At 57.2% G+C, this 15,077-nt stretch overlaps 1 protein-coding gene across 4 annotated transcripts in view; it reads left to right on the top strand.

Moving 5' to 3' along the window:
• Positions 1-15,077, top strand: part of OTOF (otoferlin) — a 103,066-nt gene that overhangs the window by 71,404 nt on the left and 16,585 nt on the right. For all 4 annotated transcript variants that reach the window (XM_025354063.1, XM_025354062.1, XM_025354064.1 and 1 more), the window contains 16 exons: positions 4,305-4,464; positions 5,284-5,470; positions 5,972-6,158; positions 7,510-7,733; positions 8,209-8,317; positions 8,942-9,122; positions 9,211-9,331; positions 10,848-10,948; positions 11,091-11,181; positions 11,310-11,426; positions 11,556-11,708; positions 12,040-12,229; positions 12,318-12,442; positions 13,184-13,318; positions 14,014-14,175; positions 14,764-14,883. In XM_025354063.1, the coding sequence (XP_025209848.1) occupies positions 4,305-4,464; positions 5,284-5,470; positions 5,972-6,158; positions 7,510-7,733; positions 8,209-8,317; positions 8,942-9,122; positions 9,211-9,331; positions 10,848-10,948; positions 11,091-11,181; positions 11,310-11,426; positions 11,556-11,708; positions 12,040-12,229; positions 12,318-12,442; positions 13,184-13,318; positions 14,014-14,175; positions 14,764-14,883 (2,363 nt within the window). The remainder of the gene's footprint in view (positions 1-4,304; positions 4,465-5,283; positions 5,471-5,971; positions 6,159-7,509; positions 7,734-8,208; positions 8,318-8,941; positions 9,123-9,210; positions 9,332-10,847; positions 10,949-11,090; positions 11,182-11,309; positions 11,427-11,555; positions 11,709-12,039; positions 12,230-12,317; positions 12,443-13,183; positions 13,319-14,013; positions 14,176-14,763; positions 14,884-15,077) is intronic.

Genomic DNA, 15,077 nt, shown 5'->3' with positions numbered 1-15,077 from the left:
CTCCCTGCCACCCCTCACAGGACCCTGCCATCCCCTATTACAGTTGAGGCTCAGAGCCAGGGCTTGCCCCAGCTGCACAGCTGGTCAGGGGTGAAGTCAGGCTGCGTGTCCCCAGAGCCTTGCTGAACTCACTATCCAATCTGAACGCGGTGATGCTCTCAATCCAGATGTAGTGTGGTGGCCTCTGAGGGACTCTGGTCTCTGAAAACACTTCTTACAAGAGCCCCAGGCTCTTGGGCAGCCATGTGGGCTCCATGGTGTCCTGTAGGCCAACACCAATGGGGTTGGCAAGGGAACCCCAATGGGTGGCCCAGAGGGCTTGTGAGGTGGGCCAGGCAGAGGAAGTGCCTCAGCCTGCCAGATGACAGCTCACCCCGTGGGCAGGTTAGGGGCCATCCCGTGTCCCTGAAGTGAATGCACTGCTCAGAATGCTGTAATGACCCCATTAGTCCCTTTGACAATGACAACATAATTTCACCCAATTGTCACATTTGACCCTCACAAAACAGTAATGTAGGCAGCAGCGTTTCTTTCCATTTTGTAAATGAGATAAATGAGGCTAAGAGAAATGAAGGGGCTTGGAGATACCACTAAACTAGTAAGTTGAACAAATTGGTGATCACTTGTGGTCAACCTAAGAGATGTCCGCTGGCACACATTACAACTGTGACTCAGACCAGGGAATCTAAGTCCAATACCAAGATTATACATATAAAAATCACAAGATCATAGAACACTCAAGCTGCCCAAGACCTGAAAAACATCTAGTCCAGCCTCTCTGTGAGGATAAACTGAAGCCCAGGGTGTTGAAGGGGTTTGCCCACCATCTAGGAGTAGCACCCCTGTCTCCAGCTCCCAGACCAGTACCTTTGCCACCACCCCACACATGCCATGGCCCTCAGCGGAGGGCAGCCCTGCTGACCGTCAGTGCTGTGGGGAGCAGGGAAGAGTCGGCCTCCTGCCATGTTGCTTCCCTGGAAGCATGCATAGCTGTGGACCACTTGCGTGGAATGACTGGCATCCCTGAGGATGAGCTCCTCCCAGGGCTGAGCAGTGGTCCTGGTACCATTGGCGGGCCTGAGGCCAAGAGCCAAGAGAGAGTCAGGGGGTGGAGAAAAGGGCAGAGGTTAGTCTAATATGGACCTCTGGGCTTCTGGGTAGTAAAGTCCTGGTGAGGAAACCACCAGGGCATCAGTAAGTACCAGACATTGGGCTAAGCTCACTGTCCCAGCAGGACTCACCCTCACAACCCCATGTAGGCATCATTCCCATTTCACCATAAGGAAACTGAGGCTCAGCAGGCTTAAAGAGCTGGTCCAGGGCCACACTGTGAATAAGGAGCAGAAACAGGATGTGGGCCCAGGTCTGGGTGAGACCAAAGCCCAGGTCTCCACTCAGGTAACCCAGCTTGAGATTCGCTGCTCCTGCTGAATCCAGCCCTAAGCCTGGTGCCCTCTCAGGGACAGAAGAGCCTGAAGTCACACGGGTCCTAGAGTTGAGACCCAGTGTCTTTACTCTGATGTCTCCAGTTTGGCTGGGGCTTCTTGATGAGTCCTTGGTTCCAGCCAGGGCACTGTTGGACAGCATGCTCCCAGAGACACTCCTGGGTGCTGCTGGGAAGCTTTGGGTGGTGTCAATATCTCTTAGAACTGGAAGGGGTTTCCCGAGAGACACTCTTCTCACCCTGGCAGGACCACATTTGTCATTTGTACCACCAGATGCAACAGCAGGAAACTGTTTACTCTTTGCTACTCTCTGTTGGGAGTGAGGATGGGCCATACACTCATCCTTATAGATCACAGAGGAAGTCTGGGCCATACACTCATCCTCATAGATCAAAGAGGAAGTTGGGGCCATAGCCGTACACTTATCCTCATAGATCATAGAGGAAGTTGGGGCCACACACTCATCCTCATAGATCATAGAGGAAGTCGGGGCTATACACTCATCCTCATAGATCAAAGAGGAGGTCTGGGATGCAGCAACTCCCCAACTGGGCTAGCCTTGACTGGCAGGTGTCAGCCCCAGGCTGAAGGGAGGTGAAATGATGTTTCAGGCTGGTAAGCATATAGCTCAGGGTCTCATGTGGTCCTTGTATCTCTAGCCTGAGATCACACAGTATTAAGACTAGAAGGGCCTCAGAAGTCATCAGTCAAGTGTTAACCTGATGTAGGGACCCCCACAGCACCATCTCTGATTGGTCATCTAACCTTACTTAGTCCTCCCAGAAATGGGGCACTCACTACCTCTTATTTTAGATATCTTCACTTTCTTTGGGTCATCTCAAAATCTGTTGCCCTGTAACCTTCACCCACTTTCACAGGTCTCTCTTTCAGGACAAAAAGAAAAATAGCCTTTAAATTTGAAGGCAAATTTTACATTCCTCCTGAATCTTATTCTCTTTCCTTTCTAAATGTCCCCAATTCATCTAACCATGCACACCTCTATACATCTACCCCGTATCCATCCATCCACTCACCCACCCATCTACAAATCCATCCACCCACCTGTCCACAGATCCACCCACCCATCCATGTATCCATCCATCCACCCACCCACTCATATATCCATTGGTCTACTCACCCACCCATCCATGAATCCATCCACCCACCCACCCATCCACAGATCCACCCACCCACCCATATATCCATCCATCCACCCACCTACCCATTCATATATCTACCCACCCAGCCATCCACAGATCCATCCACCTACCCACCCATCCACAGATGCACCCACCCATATATCCATCCATCTACACACCCATCCATATATCTACCCACCCACCTGTCCAGATATTAATGGCTCCTTCTATCCAAATAATCCATCCACCATCTGTCCATCTATCTCTCAGCCAGCCAGGCAGCTCACCACCCATCCCTCTGCCCATTTCTGCACCCATTTATTGAGCCATCTGTCTATCTCCTCATCCGACACACATCTGCTCTGGCAAGACCTGAAGTTCCTGGGATACCTGGGACATGGCCCCTCCCGGAGGCCTGCCGGCCTGGCTGAGGCTCTCCAGTGACTCCTCATCCATGTGCCTTCCTGCCTTCTTGCCTTGCTTGTCCCTCTCTTCAGACTCTACTGTGGCATTATCTTTTCTGAGACACTGGTGGCCTGGCTATTCTCAGAAAGGCCAACCTCTGCACACAGCCCCTAACATCTCCGGGAGCCCACCAGGGCCACAGGCTTGCAGGACGCAGGCCTGGGCTACAGTAGAAGGTGGAAGAGGAGGGAGTGAAGGAGGGAGTGAAGGAGGGAGGTGCTGAGTCCCAGAGAGTTCGGTGCCCACAGAACATCCTGGGAAGCAGATTCCTAAGGCACAGTGATGCGCTTCCCTGTGCTTGCCCACTGGGCTTAAAGTAAACCTGAAGGAGCAAATCCTTCCTAAAGTGCCTCCTTCCCTGACATCTGTCCTTCCCTCCACACAGTCGTAGGCCATAGGACACTGGGATGAGACTGCCAGTCCCTGTCTTTAGGAGACTCTCAGTCTAAAATCAGAGACAAACAATGCCCAGATGAGCACAGTGCACAGTGAGATGGGAAATGTGCACAGAGAGCACAGAGAACAAACACCAAAGAGCCCAGGATCAACTCTTCTGAGGAAGTCAGGGAGGGCTGCACGGAGGAGAAACTTGAGCAACATGAGTAGAAGTTTACAAATTGAACAGGGAGAGAGAGAGATGGAGGTGGAGAGAGCAGGAATGAGGGCGTTCCAAGCTCAAAGAGCAGCAGATGTAAAGGCATGGAGGTATAAAAGGGCAAATCCGCAATACATGTTCAGCAAGGAGGAACACAAGGCTGGGTGGGCTCAGCAGAGTGAGTCAGGGAGCACTAAATCAGGAGCCCACAGGCCGTGCCTTTTGTCTTTACTCCAAGGCACTGGGAAGCCCCAGAAGGAGCTGAAGATGGGGAGCAGGAGCGTGAGCCTCTCCACCTGGGAAGGCCCTGTGGGCAGCTGTGTCCTTCACAGCTATGTGAAGGCTAGCTGACTGGGGTGGGGCCATAGAAGAGGCCATAGGCAGAAAGAACCCAATTAGGAGGAGGCTGTCGCACTTCCAAGTCACACCACTCATGGGACATATGTCCATGGCTGGGCCATCCACCCACTGCCCCAGCTCCAGAGGACCTCAGACTCTATCACCCCCTGGACTAGGGACAGGCAGAGCCGTGGTCCCAGGTCTCAGGACTCTAGGGGCCAAGAGAACATTTGGCTCTGCCACCCCTTGGCCTCCCCTGAGCACTGGGAGACGCCCTGGGTTGGGGGGTCTGGTGCAGTGCTCCCCCGCTCACCACTGCAGAGCACCAGTTCCATCACAAGTGGGCCATCCTGTCGGACCCCGACGACATCTCCTCGGGGCTGAAGGGCTACGTGAAGTGTGACGTCGCCGTGGTGGGCAAAGGGGACAACATCAAGACGCCCCACAAGGCCAATGAGACCGACGAAGATGACATTGAGGGGTGAGGCCCAGCTACCCCAGCCCCTGGAGTCTGAGCCAGCCCTTCCTTCCCCCAGGGAGTTCCCGATGAGGGTTTGCTCAGAGTACCTGCCACCCATCTCCCTCACCCTGCTCTCGCCCACTCTCCCAAACAGCCCCACTCTTCCAAGGCAGGGCAGGGGCAGCGGGTGATGGAGGATGACTGAGAATAACAGTCCTTTGACATCCTTTCTGCCAGTGAGAAATGGGGTGGGAAGAGTCAATGCTGGCAGACCAGAGCCAGCAGCTGGTGGGTCCTGAGTACAGCAGCAGGATAGCGCTGGGAGAGCCACGGTTTCTTCTGGTGTGCCAATTCCAGGCAGCTGATAGCAGCTGTTGAGAAATATTCTGTGACCTTGTCTGGAGTCAGTGGATGAAAGTGCTGGGATCAATGAATCCTGTTTTTGTGAGCTGGAGGAGAGAGAGCGGCTACTATGAAGTTTTTGTTTACGAAACAAAAGATACGGCACAGTACTATAAAACACTGATGATAATACTAAGACCATATCCCAATGCACAATCTACAAAGCACTCATGTGTTAGTGTGCTTGAGCCGACCATATACTTGGGAGGTGGGTATTACTACAGCCACCTCAACAGTGATGAAATGGCAGCTCAGTGAGACGGAAGATTTGCCCAGAATTCCACAAGGGGCAAGTTCCATGAACGCAAGTGTCTCATCCCAGCCTAGCTCCCCGACCCGTCCCTTAGAGACTGCCAGGACCCAGGGGTGTGTAGATGCCAGGACGGGGGCTGGGGACCTGGGCCCGACCACAATGGCCCTGGCTATATGTGCTGGCAGGAACTTGCTGCTCCCCGAGGGGGTGCCCCCCGAACGCCAGTGGGCCCGGTTCTATGTGAAAATTTACCGAGCAGAGGGGCTGCCCCGTATGAACACAAGCCTCATGGCCAATGTAAAGAAGGCTTTCATCGGTGAAAACAAGGACCTAGTGGACCCCTACGTGCAAGTCTTCTTTGCTGGCCAGAAGGTACTGGGGTATGAGGTACAGGAGGCGGGGGCTGGGTGACAGGCATCACAAGTGCAGGCTGATGGGCATGGGGCCTGGGGCAGCTGGGCAGGTAAGAAAAGGCTGGAAATCATGTCGGCCAGGGATGGGCTTAGAGGATCCTCCCTGCCTCCTGGAGTCCTTAGACTGAGAGCTACGCAGGGGGCATGAGAGGGAGGAGAGGTTGGGGGTGTGGGAAGAGTGAAGACAAGTCCACACACAGGCATGCACGCACACATGCACCCACTCACACACGCACACGTGCACCCACTCACCCATGCACACATGCGCCCAGTAATACACACACACATGCACCCACTCACACAGACACACACAGCCACTCACACACGCACGCACACATGCACCCACTCACACACGCACACATGCACCCACTCACACAGACACACACCCACTCACACACGCACACATGCATCCACTCACACACACATGCCACGCCCTCACCCACGCTCCCCCTTCCACCAGGGCAAGACTTCCGTGCAGAAGAGCAGCTATGAGCCCCTGTGGAATGAGCAGGTGGTCTTTACAGACCTCTTTCCCCCACTCTGCAAACGCATGAAGGTACAGATCCGAGACTCGGACAAGGTCAACGACGTGGCCATCGGCACCCACTTCATTGACCTGCGCAAGATTTCTAATGATGGAGACAAAGGTCAGCAGCAGGAGACTGGGTGTGCTGGGGGGCAGGGAGTGGCCTGAAGGGAAGGAGTAAGTGAGACCCCCTCTCTTCACACCACCACCATCAACTCCGGACCTCAGCCTCACATGTGCTTCCAGGGCCTTGCCAGCAGCCCCTGCCTCAAGGGGAGGGTGTGGATTTGTGGCTCAGGTCGGCTCAGAGCTGGCTTAAGCCCAGCTGATTGGATTTGACAGTTAGTAGTTGTGTGACCTGTTTTCCCATTTTTAAAGTGAAAATAATAATGATTATATGATATAATAATTATAGTATGAATATACATATCATTGCAGTGTATATACTGCATTTGTATATAATTACAGTGTGTATATATGTAGTACTTAATAGTAGTGCCTATCTGCAGACTCGCAGGGACTGACCACCTCCTAGGATCCCTGCCCTGTGGTGGGTTCCAAGGACATAGAGTGAGATGAGAATCTATTCCTGGATCAAAGTGCTCACTGTGTATTAAGGAGATAGATGTGCTACCAGATGGTCAAAACATAAGGCAGAAGACACAAAAGGCCACATGTTGTCTGATCCATGTATGTGAAACATCCGGCAAATCCAGAGACAGAAAGTAGATTGCTGGTTTCCAGGTGCTAATGGGAGGGGATTGGGACCAACTGCTAAATACGTGCAGAGTTTCTTTTGAGGGGGTGGAACTGTTCTGGAATTAGATGATGGTTTTTAACATAGTGAATATACTAAAAACCACTGAAATGTACACTTTAAAATGGCAAATTTTATGTCATGTGAAGTATATCTAAATTTTTAAAATACTATAAGTGTGTTTTTTTAAAAAGGCAGAATAAAAAGCAAATGAACCAAAAAAGCCGGATCTTGCGACCCCTGTCAGAGTCCTGACAGATCTTAGCCATAAGAGAAGGGACTTGTGCCTAGGAATTGTGAAGGCTTCGTGAGGAAGCAGCATTTCACAGGCACAGATGGACAGGAAGGGAGGGGTCTGCACCAGCAGGGTGACCATGGTGGCACAGAACCGAAGGTCATGCTGGGGACTTGGAAGGACTAGCTCTGTCCTACAAATAGACTGTTGGCAATTCCTACTCCAAGTTGCAGGAAGTAGAAAGCTACACTCTGCTTCCCCACCACTTCCAGCTCAGGCCCCCGCAGGGAAGAAATAGACCCAAGAGAGTACTCCACCCCAGCACAGTATAAGAAGGCTGCCCCACATCTGAATAACACACATGAAGTTCTCAGCTCAGCACGCAGGAGCTGGAGGCCAGGGACCCCCAAAAGAGGCCCCTCTTCCCCAGGGAACCCTGGATGTGATACGGCTCCCTCGTTTTTCTCCCGATTGCCACAGGCTTCCTGCCCACACTGGGTCCAGCCTGGGTGAACATGTATGGCTCCACACGTAACTACACACTGCTGGACGAGCACCAGGACCTGAACGAGGGCCTGGGGGAGGGTGTGTCCTTCCGGGCCCGGCTCCTGCTGGGCCTGGCCGTGGAGATCCTGGACACCTCCAACCCTGAGCTCACCAGCTCCACAGAGGTGCAGGTGGAGCAGGCCACGCCCATCTCGGAGGTGAGACCCCAGGCACTGTGCTGTCCCCCAGGGCCTCCAGTTCAGCCTCCTTCCCCCCAAAACACCTGGGTCCCAGACTTTGGCCTGCTGCTGCCCTGTCTACCGGAGGAGTCAGACCAAAGGATAAGGCTCCTCGCCAGGAAGCAGAGGCCCCCACTCAGCCCCCCAGTAGGACTCTGCCCTCATTCACTGCCTGCCTGTGCGCTATCTCACGACGGCCACCAGGTCTCACAACGGTGCCTCCCCTCCACCCCTCTTCCCAGCCATGGCTGTCCCTGTGGTATCTGGAGCCAGCCCTGCTTCCATGGATATCCAGGCTGGAGGGCCATCGGGGTATGGGCTGCCTGGCCCCAAAGCTGGGTGGGATGCCCCCACCATCCACCCCCAGGGCCTGTCTGTGAGATGGAAGGAGGCCTGGCCCCCGACCTTCCACCCCTACTCAAGCTCAAGAATGGTTTGAACTGCCTCCCCACAGAGCTGTGCAGGGAAAATGGAAGAATTCTTTCTCTTTGGAGCCTTCCTGGAGGCCTCAATGATTGACCGGAGAAATGGAGACAAGCCCATCACCTTTGAGGTCACCATAGGTGAGTGCTGGACCCACAGGGGGCTTCAGGTGTAGGTGAGTACTGGGCCCACGGAGGGCTTCAGGCCTAGGTGAGTGCTGGGCCCACGGGGGGCTTCAGGCCTAGGTGAGTGCTGGGCCCACGGGGCACTTCAGGCCTAGGCTGCAGGTGGTAAGTGTGAGGCTCTGCACCTCAGCCCTGTCCTCATTCCTGTAGGGGATGTTGACCCCTTTCCCCTGAGAGGCCTCAAGCACCCAAGAAACACCTTTATGTGTGCATGTGGTAGACCATGCTCCATAAAGGGGCCGACCCTCAGCTCCACCTACAGGGTGAGGCTGTGTTTGGGACCTGGGGCAGAGGGCGAGGAGAGGCCCTTCCTTGGGCTGCAGAGGACAGAGTGGGAACTCAGGCCGCGGCCTGGGCCAGGGCTGGGCCTCCTTGCACTCAGGTATCATCAGGACTCCCTGACTCTCAGCAGAGTGGGAACACGGGCACCTCTCTCGGGCTAATGCTGTGTCACATCTGAGCCCCATTCCCTGACTCTCCCTCTTCCTTTTCCCAAATCCAAGGCAGCACCGGATTGGACTGTGGGAGGGGCCTGGGGGGGAACACACTCTAGGCCTTCTGGGCCCGTTCTGCCTCCAGGCAACTATGGGAACGAAATTGATGGCCTGTCCCGGCCCCAGCGGCCTCAGCCCCGGAAGGAGCCTGGGGATGAGGAAGAAGTAGACCTGATTCAGAACTCGAGTGACGACGAGGCCAGCGATGGCGGGGACCTGGCCTCAGTCTCCTCCACCCCACCAATGCGGCCCCTGGTCACCGACAGGTGGGTCCAACCTCCCATCCCCCTGTGGCCTGGCCCTCCCACCTCCCTGGGCCCCCAAGACCTCACCTCCCACCTCTGCCCACCCCAGGAACTACTTCCATCTGCCCTACCTGGAGCGAAAGCCCTGCATCTACATCAAGAGCTGGTGGCCGGACCAGCGCCGCCGCCTCTACAATGCCAGCATCATGGACCACATCGCTGACAAGCTGGTCAGGGCCAGGCCAGGGGCCAGCAGGGGTGGGGTCCTGGGGGAGAGGGTGCTGTCAGAGGGCATTGCCTGCAACACACAAAGCTGGTCTGCCCAGGCTGCAAGAATGGCCGCAGCAGGACCTCTGTTCCCATCCTCAGCCCCAGGTCCCAGGGCACAGACAAGAGCCGGAGCCACCTCTAGTCACTGCAGCCTCCAGCAAACCCTGGGGCAGGAGTGTTGGGTTCCCTGATTTTTCCAGAAATCTTAAAAGCAAGGCTAGGGAGACAGTTGTGGTGGCTCACGCCTGTAATCCCGACACTTTGGGAGGCCAAGGTGGGTGGATCACCTGAGGTCAGGCATTCGAGACCAGCCTGGCCAACATAGTGAAACCCCATCTCTACTAAAAATGCAAAAATTAGCAGGGCTTGGTGGCGAGCGCCTATAATCCCAGCTATTCGGGAGGCTGAAGCAGGAGAATTGCTTGAACCCATGAGGCGGAGGTTGCAGTGAGCCAAGATCGTGCCACTGCACTCCAGCCTGGGTGACCGAGCAAAACTTCATCTCAAAAAAATAAATAAAATAAAATAAAATAAAATAAAATAAAATAAAAAAGCAAGGCTAGGGAAGGGAAATGGGGAGAAGGGAGAAGCGAGCAGTGTCTGAAGCTCAGGAGCTGCCCCCTCCTCCTCCGCCCACCCCTCTCCCTGCCTGACCCATGGGCACTGACTGGGCGAGGAGCGCAGCTGTTGGCCTGAGACCTCCTTCTCCCCAACCTGGGGGAGCAGGGACCAGCAGATAATCCCACCCTTCCCTGAGATGTTGCTGTTCCCTGTTGAAGTTCCCTGAAGCTCAGCCAGCTCATATTTTATAAAAATGAATTAAAACCTCCAAAAAAGTCAAGGCTAATATAAGGTTTGCTCCCAGCCCCCTGCCAGTGTCCTCCTTGTCACCCCTGTCTTGTGACTATAACCACAATTAAAGCCCACAGCCTTTGCAGTGTGACCTGGGCCTGCAGTTGTCTGCAAGGCTTCCCGCTAAGGAGTAGGGTACTAGCTGACCTGTGTCTTCTGTGGGACCTGGGTCTCCCAGCCCTCCCAGTGCTCTCAGAGCCAGAGCCACTCCCTCTTCCCCCAGGCATCTGTTCCCATGCCCTGCCACAGGCCCCAGCATTTTGGAGGGCCGTCAGGATCCTGGGTTTCCCTCTGTCTCTGGCCAGCCATGAGCCCCCTGCCTAGGCCTGAGTTCTGCCCAGGCCCTGTGAGCCCACCAGAACCACAGACTCACAGTCCAGAGGTGGCTTCTTCCTTCAGGAACTGAAGAACCCACGAACACCAACATCTCCAGGTTCTGAGAACAGAACCTGGGAAATTGATGACTTCCTCATAATGACCGATACTCAGGACGGCCCTAGCAAGAGCTCCCAGATCATGCAGTCCCTCACTCCCCTGATCAATGGGGAGGAGACATTTAGGAAGGCTGGGGAGGCTGGGGAGGCGGGGCTGTGGCCCAGCATCACTGGCACTCCTGGTTCACAGGAAGAAGGCCTGAACGACGTACAGGAGATGATCAAAACGGAGAAGTTCTACCCTGAGCGTCGCCTGCGGGGCGTCCTGGAGGAGCTGAGCTGTGGCTGTTGGTGAGAAGCGGGGGGCGGCAGGTTGGGACAGGACAAAGCAGAACTGGACAAAGGGGACCCCGCCAGGGCTGGGTAGATGAGGAAGAATCTACAGAGCCCCTGCTTGTCAGGCTCGCTAAATCCCAGCTCCCCCTATCCCCAGCCGCTTCCTCTCCCTCGCTGACAAGGATCAGGGCCACTCATCCCGCACCAGGCTTGACCGGGAGCGCCTCAAGTCCTGCATGAGGGAGCTGGTGAGGACGCGGCTGGACCGCAGGGACTGGAGGGAGGGCCTGGCTGTGAGAAGGTGTCACAGCTGCCTCTGTCATGGCCCGAGCTGTCCCCCAGTAGCTGGGCTTCGCTGACACCCCCTCCCACACAGGAAAGCATGGGGCAGCAGGCCAGGACCCTCCGGGCCCAGGTGAAGCGGCACACGGTGCGGGACAAGCTGAGGCTGTGCCAGAACTTCCTGCAGAAGCTGCGCTTCCTGGCAGATGAGGTGCGGCCCAAGGCGAGGGGGCTTTGCCTTATCCAGGGTTGGCTCTCTGAGGTCCTTCAGGCTCAGGGGACTCAGTCAGGAGGCTGGACCCTCTTACCCGTTGCCCCTGGCCACTCCCCACCCCGCCAGCCCCAGCACAGCATTCCGGACATCTTCATCTGGATGATGAGCAACAACAAGCGTATTGCCTATGCCCGTGTGCCCTCCAAGGACCTGCTCTTCTCCATCGTGGAGGAGGAGACCGGCAAGGACTGCGCCAAGGTCAAGACGCTCTTCCTCAAGGTGCTGGAGGGGGCAGGATGGATGGGGGCCTGGATCCTTTCAGAGGAGCAGCAGCTCCACCTGGGGCTGGAGGGCCTGAGTGACAGAGTGAGGCCTTCAAGCAGTAGGTGCTCAGAGAAGAGCTGAGAATGGGAAGGAGGTGGGGGAAGGGGTGCGGAAGGGGTAGGACGGCCCCCTGCCCATCTCCCTGTCTCCACTGGACCCCAGCCCAGCAGGATGCTGTGAAGGGGCAGGGCAGCTCTGACCAGGGCCTCCGCCAGCCCCTGCCCCTTCCCTACCCCGTGGGCCCTGGCAGCCGTCAGGCTCCTGGTGACCCCATGCCCACCCCCAGTTGCCAGGGAAGCGAGGCTTCGGCTCGGCAGGCTGGACAGTGCAGGCCAAGGTGGAGCTGTACCTGTGGCTGGGCCTCAGCAAACAGCGCAAGGACTTTCTGTGCGGCCTGCCCTGTGGCTTCCAGGAGGTCAAGGCAGCCCAGGGCCTGGGCCTGCACGCCTTCCCGCCCGTCAGCCTGGTCTACACCAGTGAGTGAGGACCCCTCACTCGAAGCCTCACCTGGGAGGGGCCGGAGGGGCTGCCCATCCCAGAACCTCAGGCTGCCCTTCCCCACAGAGAAGCAGACGTTCCAGCTCCGAGCCCACATGTACCAGGCCCGCAGCCTCTTTGCCGCCGACAGCAGCGGACTCTCAGACCCCTTCGCCCGCGTCTTCTTCATCAATCAGAGTCAGTGCACAGAGGTGAGGGCCTGGGGGTGGGAGTGGCTCTGGCTTTGAGAGTACCGGGAAGCCTGTGAGCCTTTGGGGCCTGTGAGCCTGTGGGGCCTGGGACCTGTGGAGCCTGTGAGCCTGTGGGGCCTGTGAGCCTGTGGGGCCTGGGGCCTGGAGCCTGTGGGGCCTGTGAGCCTGTGGGGCCTGGAGCTGTGAGCCTGTGGGGCCTGGGGCCTGGGGCTTGGAGCCCTGTGGGGCCTAGAGCCTGTGGGGCCTGGGGCCTGGAGCCCTGTGGGGCCTAGAGCCTATGGGGCCTGTGATCCTGTGGGGCCTGGGGCCTGGAGCCTGTGGGGCCTGGAGTCTGGAGCCTGTGGGGCCTGGAGCCTGTGGGGCCTGGAGCTGTGAGCCTGTGGGGCATGGGGCCTGGAGCCTGTGGGGCCTGTGAGCCTGTGGGGCCTGGAGTCACAGGTCAGCCAGTGCCCTAGTTTCTCAGGGGAAGCCCTGCAGATAACTGTAGACCCGGGTCACACTGGAAAGGCTACGGGCTTTAGTTGTGGTTATATTCACAAGACAGGGACAACAAGGAGGACGTTGGCAGGGGGTTTGGGGCAAACCTTACACTGGCCTTGATTTTAAGATTCTGGAAGAATCAAGAAATCTGTCACTCCTGCCCCCAGGTTCTGTGGAAGTTGAGTGAGTAGGGGCAGCTCCTGTTCTTGCATCTGCCCACCCTCTGTCACTTGTCACCTGTCTCCCCACCCCATGCTGCAGGTGTTGAATGAGACCCTGTGTCCTACCTGGGACCAGATGCTGGTGTTCGACAATCTGGAGCTCTATGGCGAAGCTCATGAGCTGAGGGACGATCCGCCCATCATTGTCATTGAAATCTACGACCAGGATTCCATGGTATGGGTGGGCTCTGGTGCCAGGGACCTCAGCAGCACCACACCTGGCCCTTGTTCCCTGCACTCCACCTGCACGGAGGCTGTGCCGGCCACCTCTGCCACCCACCCGCAGAGTTCCTTGGCCAGGTGCTGACTGGGAAGCTGGGAGTGGGGGCTGACACCCAGTCCCTCCAGGTGCCTCCTGCCAGCTTGCGGCAGCCTGACCCCTTCCCAGGCCAGGACATCCTCACCTCCTGTCACCAATAGTCCGAGCCCTGGAGATGTGCTGGCAAGTCCTGCTGTCACTAGCCTCCTCACCCCGGGGCTTCCCGAACCCCGCCCACACTTACCACAACCAGTAACAGCCTTGCCGTCCTCCGTGGAGATTCTGGAGTAGGAAGTCAGGGATTGGGGTGACTCCCGAGAGTTAGTGAGCCACCTTCTCACGCACCACCTCAGCTGCGGAGGTGCCCAGATAGCCCTGGACTAGACGTAGGAGGACCTCATGTCTAGTCCTGAGCCGGACATCTGCTATTCACTGACTGCTTGGCCTTGAACAAGTGTTTGGTGGGCCCTGAGACTTGGTTTCCCCATCTGTAAAATGCGGTGATCACACCTGTCCCTTACAACAACTCATGTGGCTGTGGTAAGGACTAAACGAGATCACAGGTGTGGACAGCAAGCACCAAGAGGCATCTGGGTTGTTTGCTGTGTCAGGGCAAAGCTGACTTCATGGGCCGGACTTTCGCCAAGCCCCTGGTGAAGATGGCAGATGAGGCGTACTGCCCACCCCGCTTCCCGCCCCAGCTCGAGTACTACCAGATCTACCGTGGCAATGCCACAGCTGGAGACCTGCTGGCGGCCTTTGAGCTGCTGCAGGTGGGACACAGGGAAGAGAGGCTGAGGCCTGGCAGCTGGAGGCTGGGAGGAGGGGCCTAGGGCTGGGGGCTGGGGCCTGGGGTTGGGGCTTAGGGGTGGGACCTGGGGGTGGGGCCTGAGGGTTGGAGTCTGGGACCTGGAGGCTGGGGCTTGGGGCTGGGGCTTGGGGCTGGGGCCTGGGGCTGGGGGCTGGGGCTGAGGGCTCGGACCTGGGGCCTGGGGGTTGGGGCCTGGAGCTGGGGTTTAGGGGTGGGCCTTGGGGGTAGGACCTGGGGGTGGGGCCTGGGGGTTGGAGGCTGGGGCCTGGAGTCTGGGACCTGGAGGCTGGGGCCTGGGGCTGGGGCCCGGGACTGGGGGCTGGGGCTGAGGGCTGGAGCCTGGGACTTGGGGGTTAGGGCCTGGGGGTTGGGGCCTGGAGCTGGGGCCTGGGGCCTGGGGGCCTCTCTCCTTCCCATCCTGACCGAAGCTGGGAGAGTGGTTCTTAGGGGGTTTTCCCTGTCTCCCCAGATCTCATGGCAAACAATGCATGGGGAGAGAGACCCTGTCCCTGGGCTCCCCAGTGTGTGACCTATGACCCCCATTCCCCAGATTGGGCCAGCAGGGAAGGCTGACCTGCCCCCGATCAACGGTCCGGTGGACGTGGACCGAGGTCCCATCATGCCTGTGCCTGTGGGCATCCGGCCCGTGCTCAGCAAGTACCGAGTGGAGGTTCGAGGGCCCTGTGTGGCCTTTCTCTTTCAGATGAGGAAACTGAGGGCCCAGGAGGGGAAGTGGTTTCTCATCCCCCTCCCATCACCATCACCAGGAGCCAGCAGCAGACTCAGGCTCCTGCCCCAGCCCAGGGCCTGCCCCCGTCTGCACCAAGTCGCACTCCCATGTCCCAGGACCGTGCCCAGCCCTCC

This window comes from Theropithecus gelada, chromosome 13 (assembly GCF_003255815.1).
Source record: "Theropithecus gelada isolate Dixy chromosome 13, Tgel_1.0, whole genome shotgun sequence".
Lineage (NCBI taxonomy): Eukaryota > Metazoa > Chordata > Mammalia > Primates > Cercopithecidae > Theropithecus > Theropithecus gelada.
Note: the sequence above shows the minus strand (reverse complement) of the source record. Positions and strands in the feature narration are given on the sequence as shown.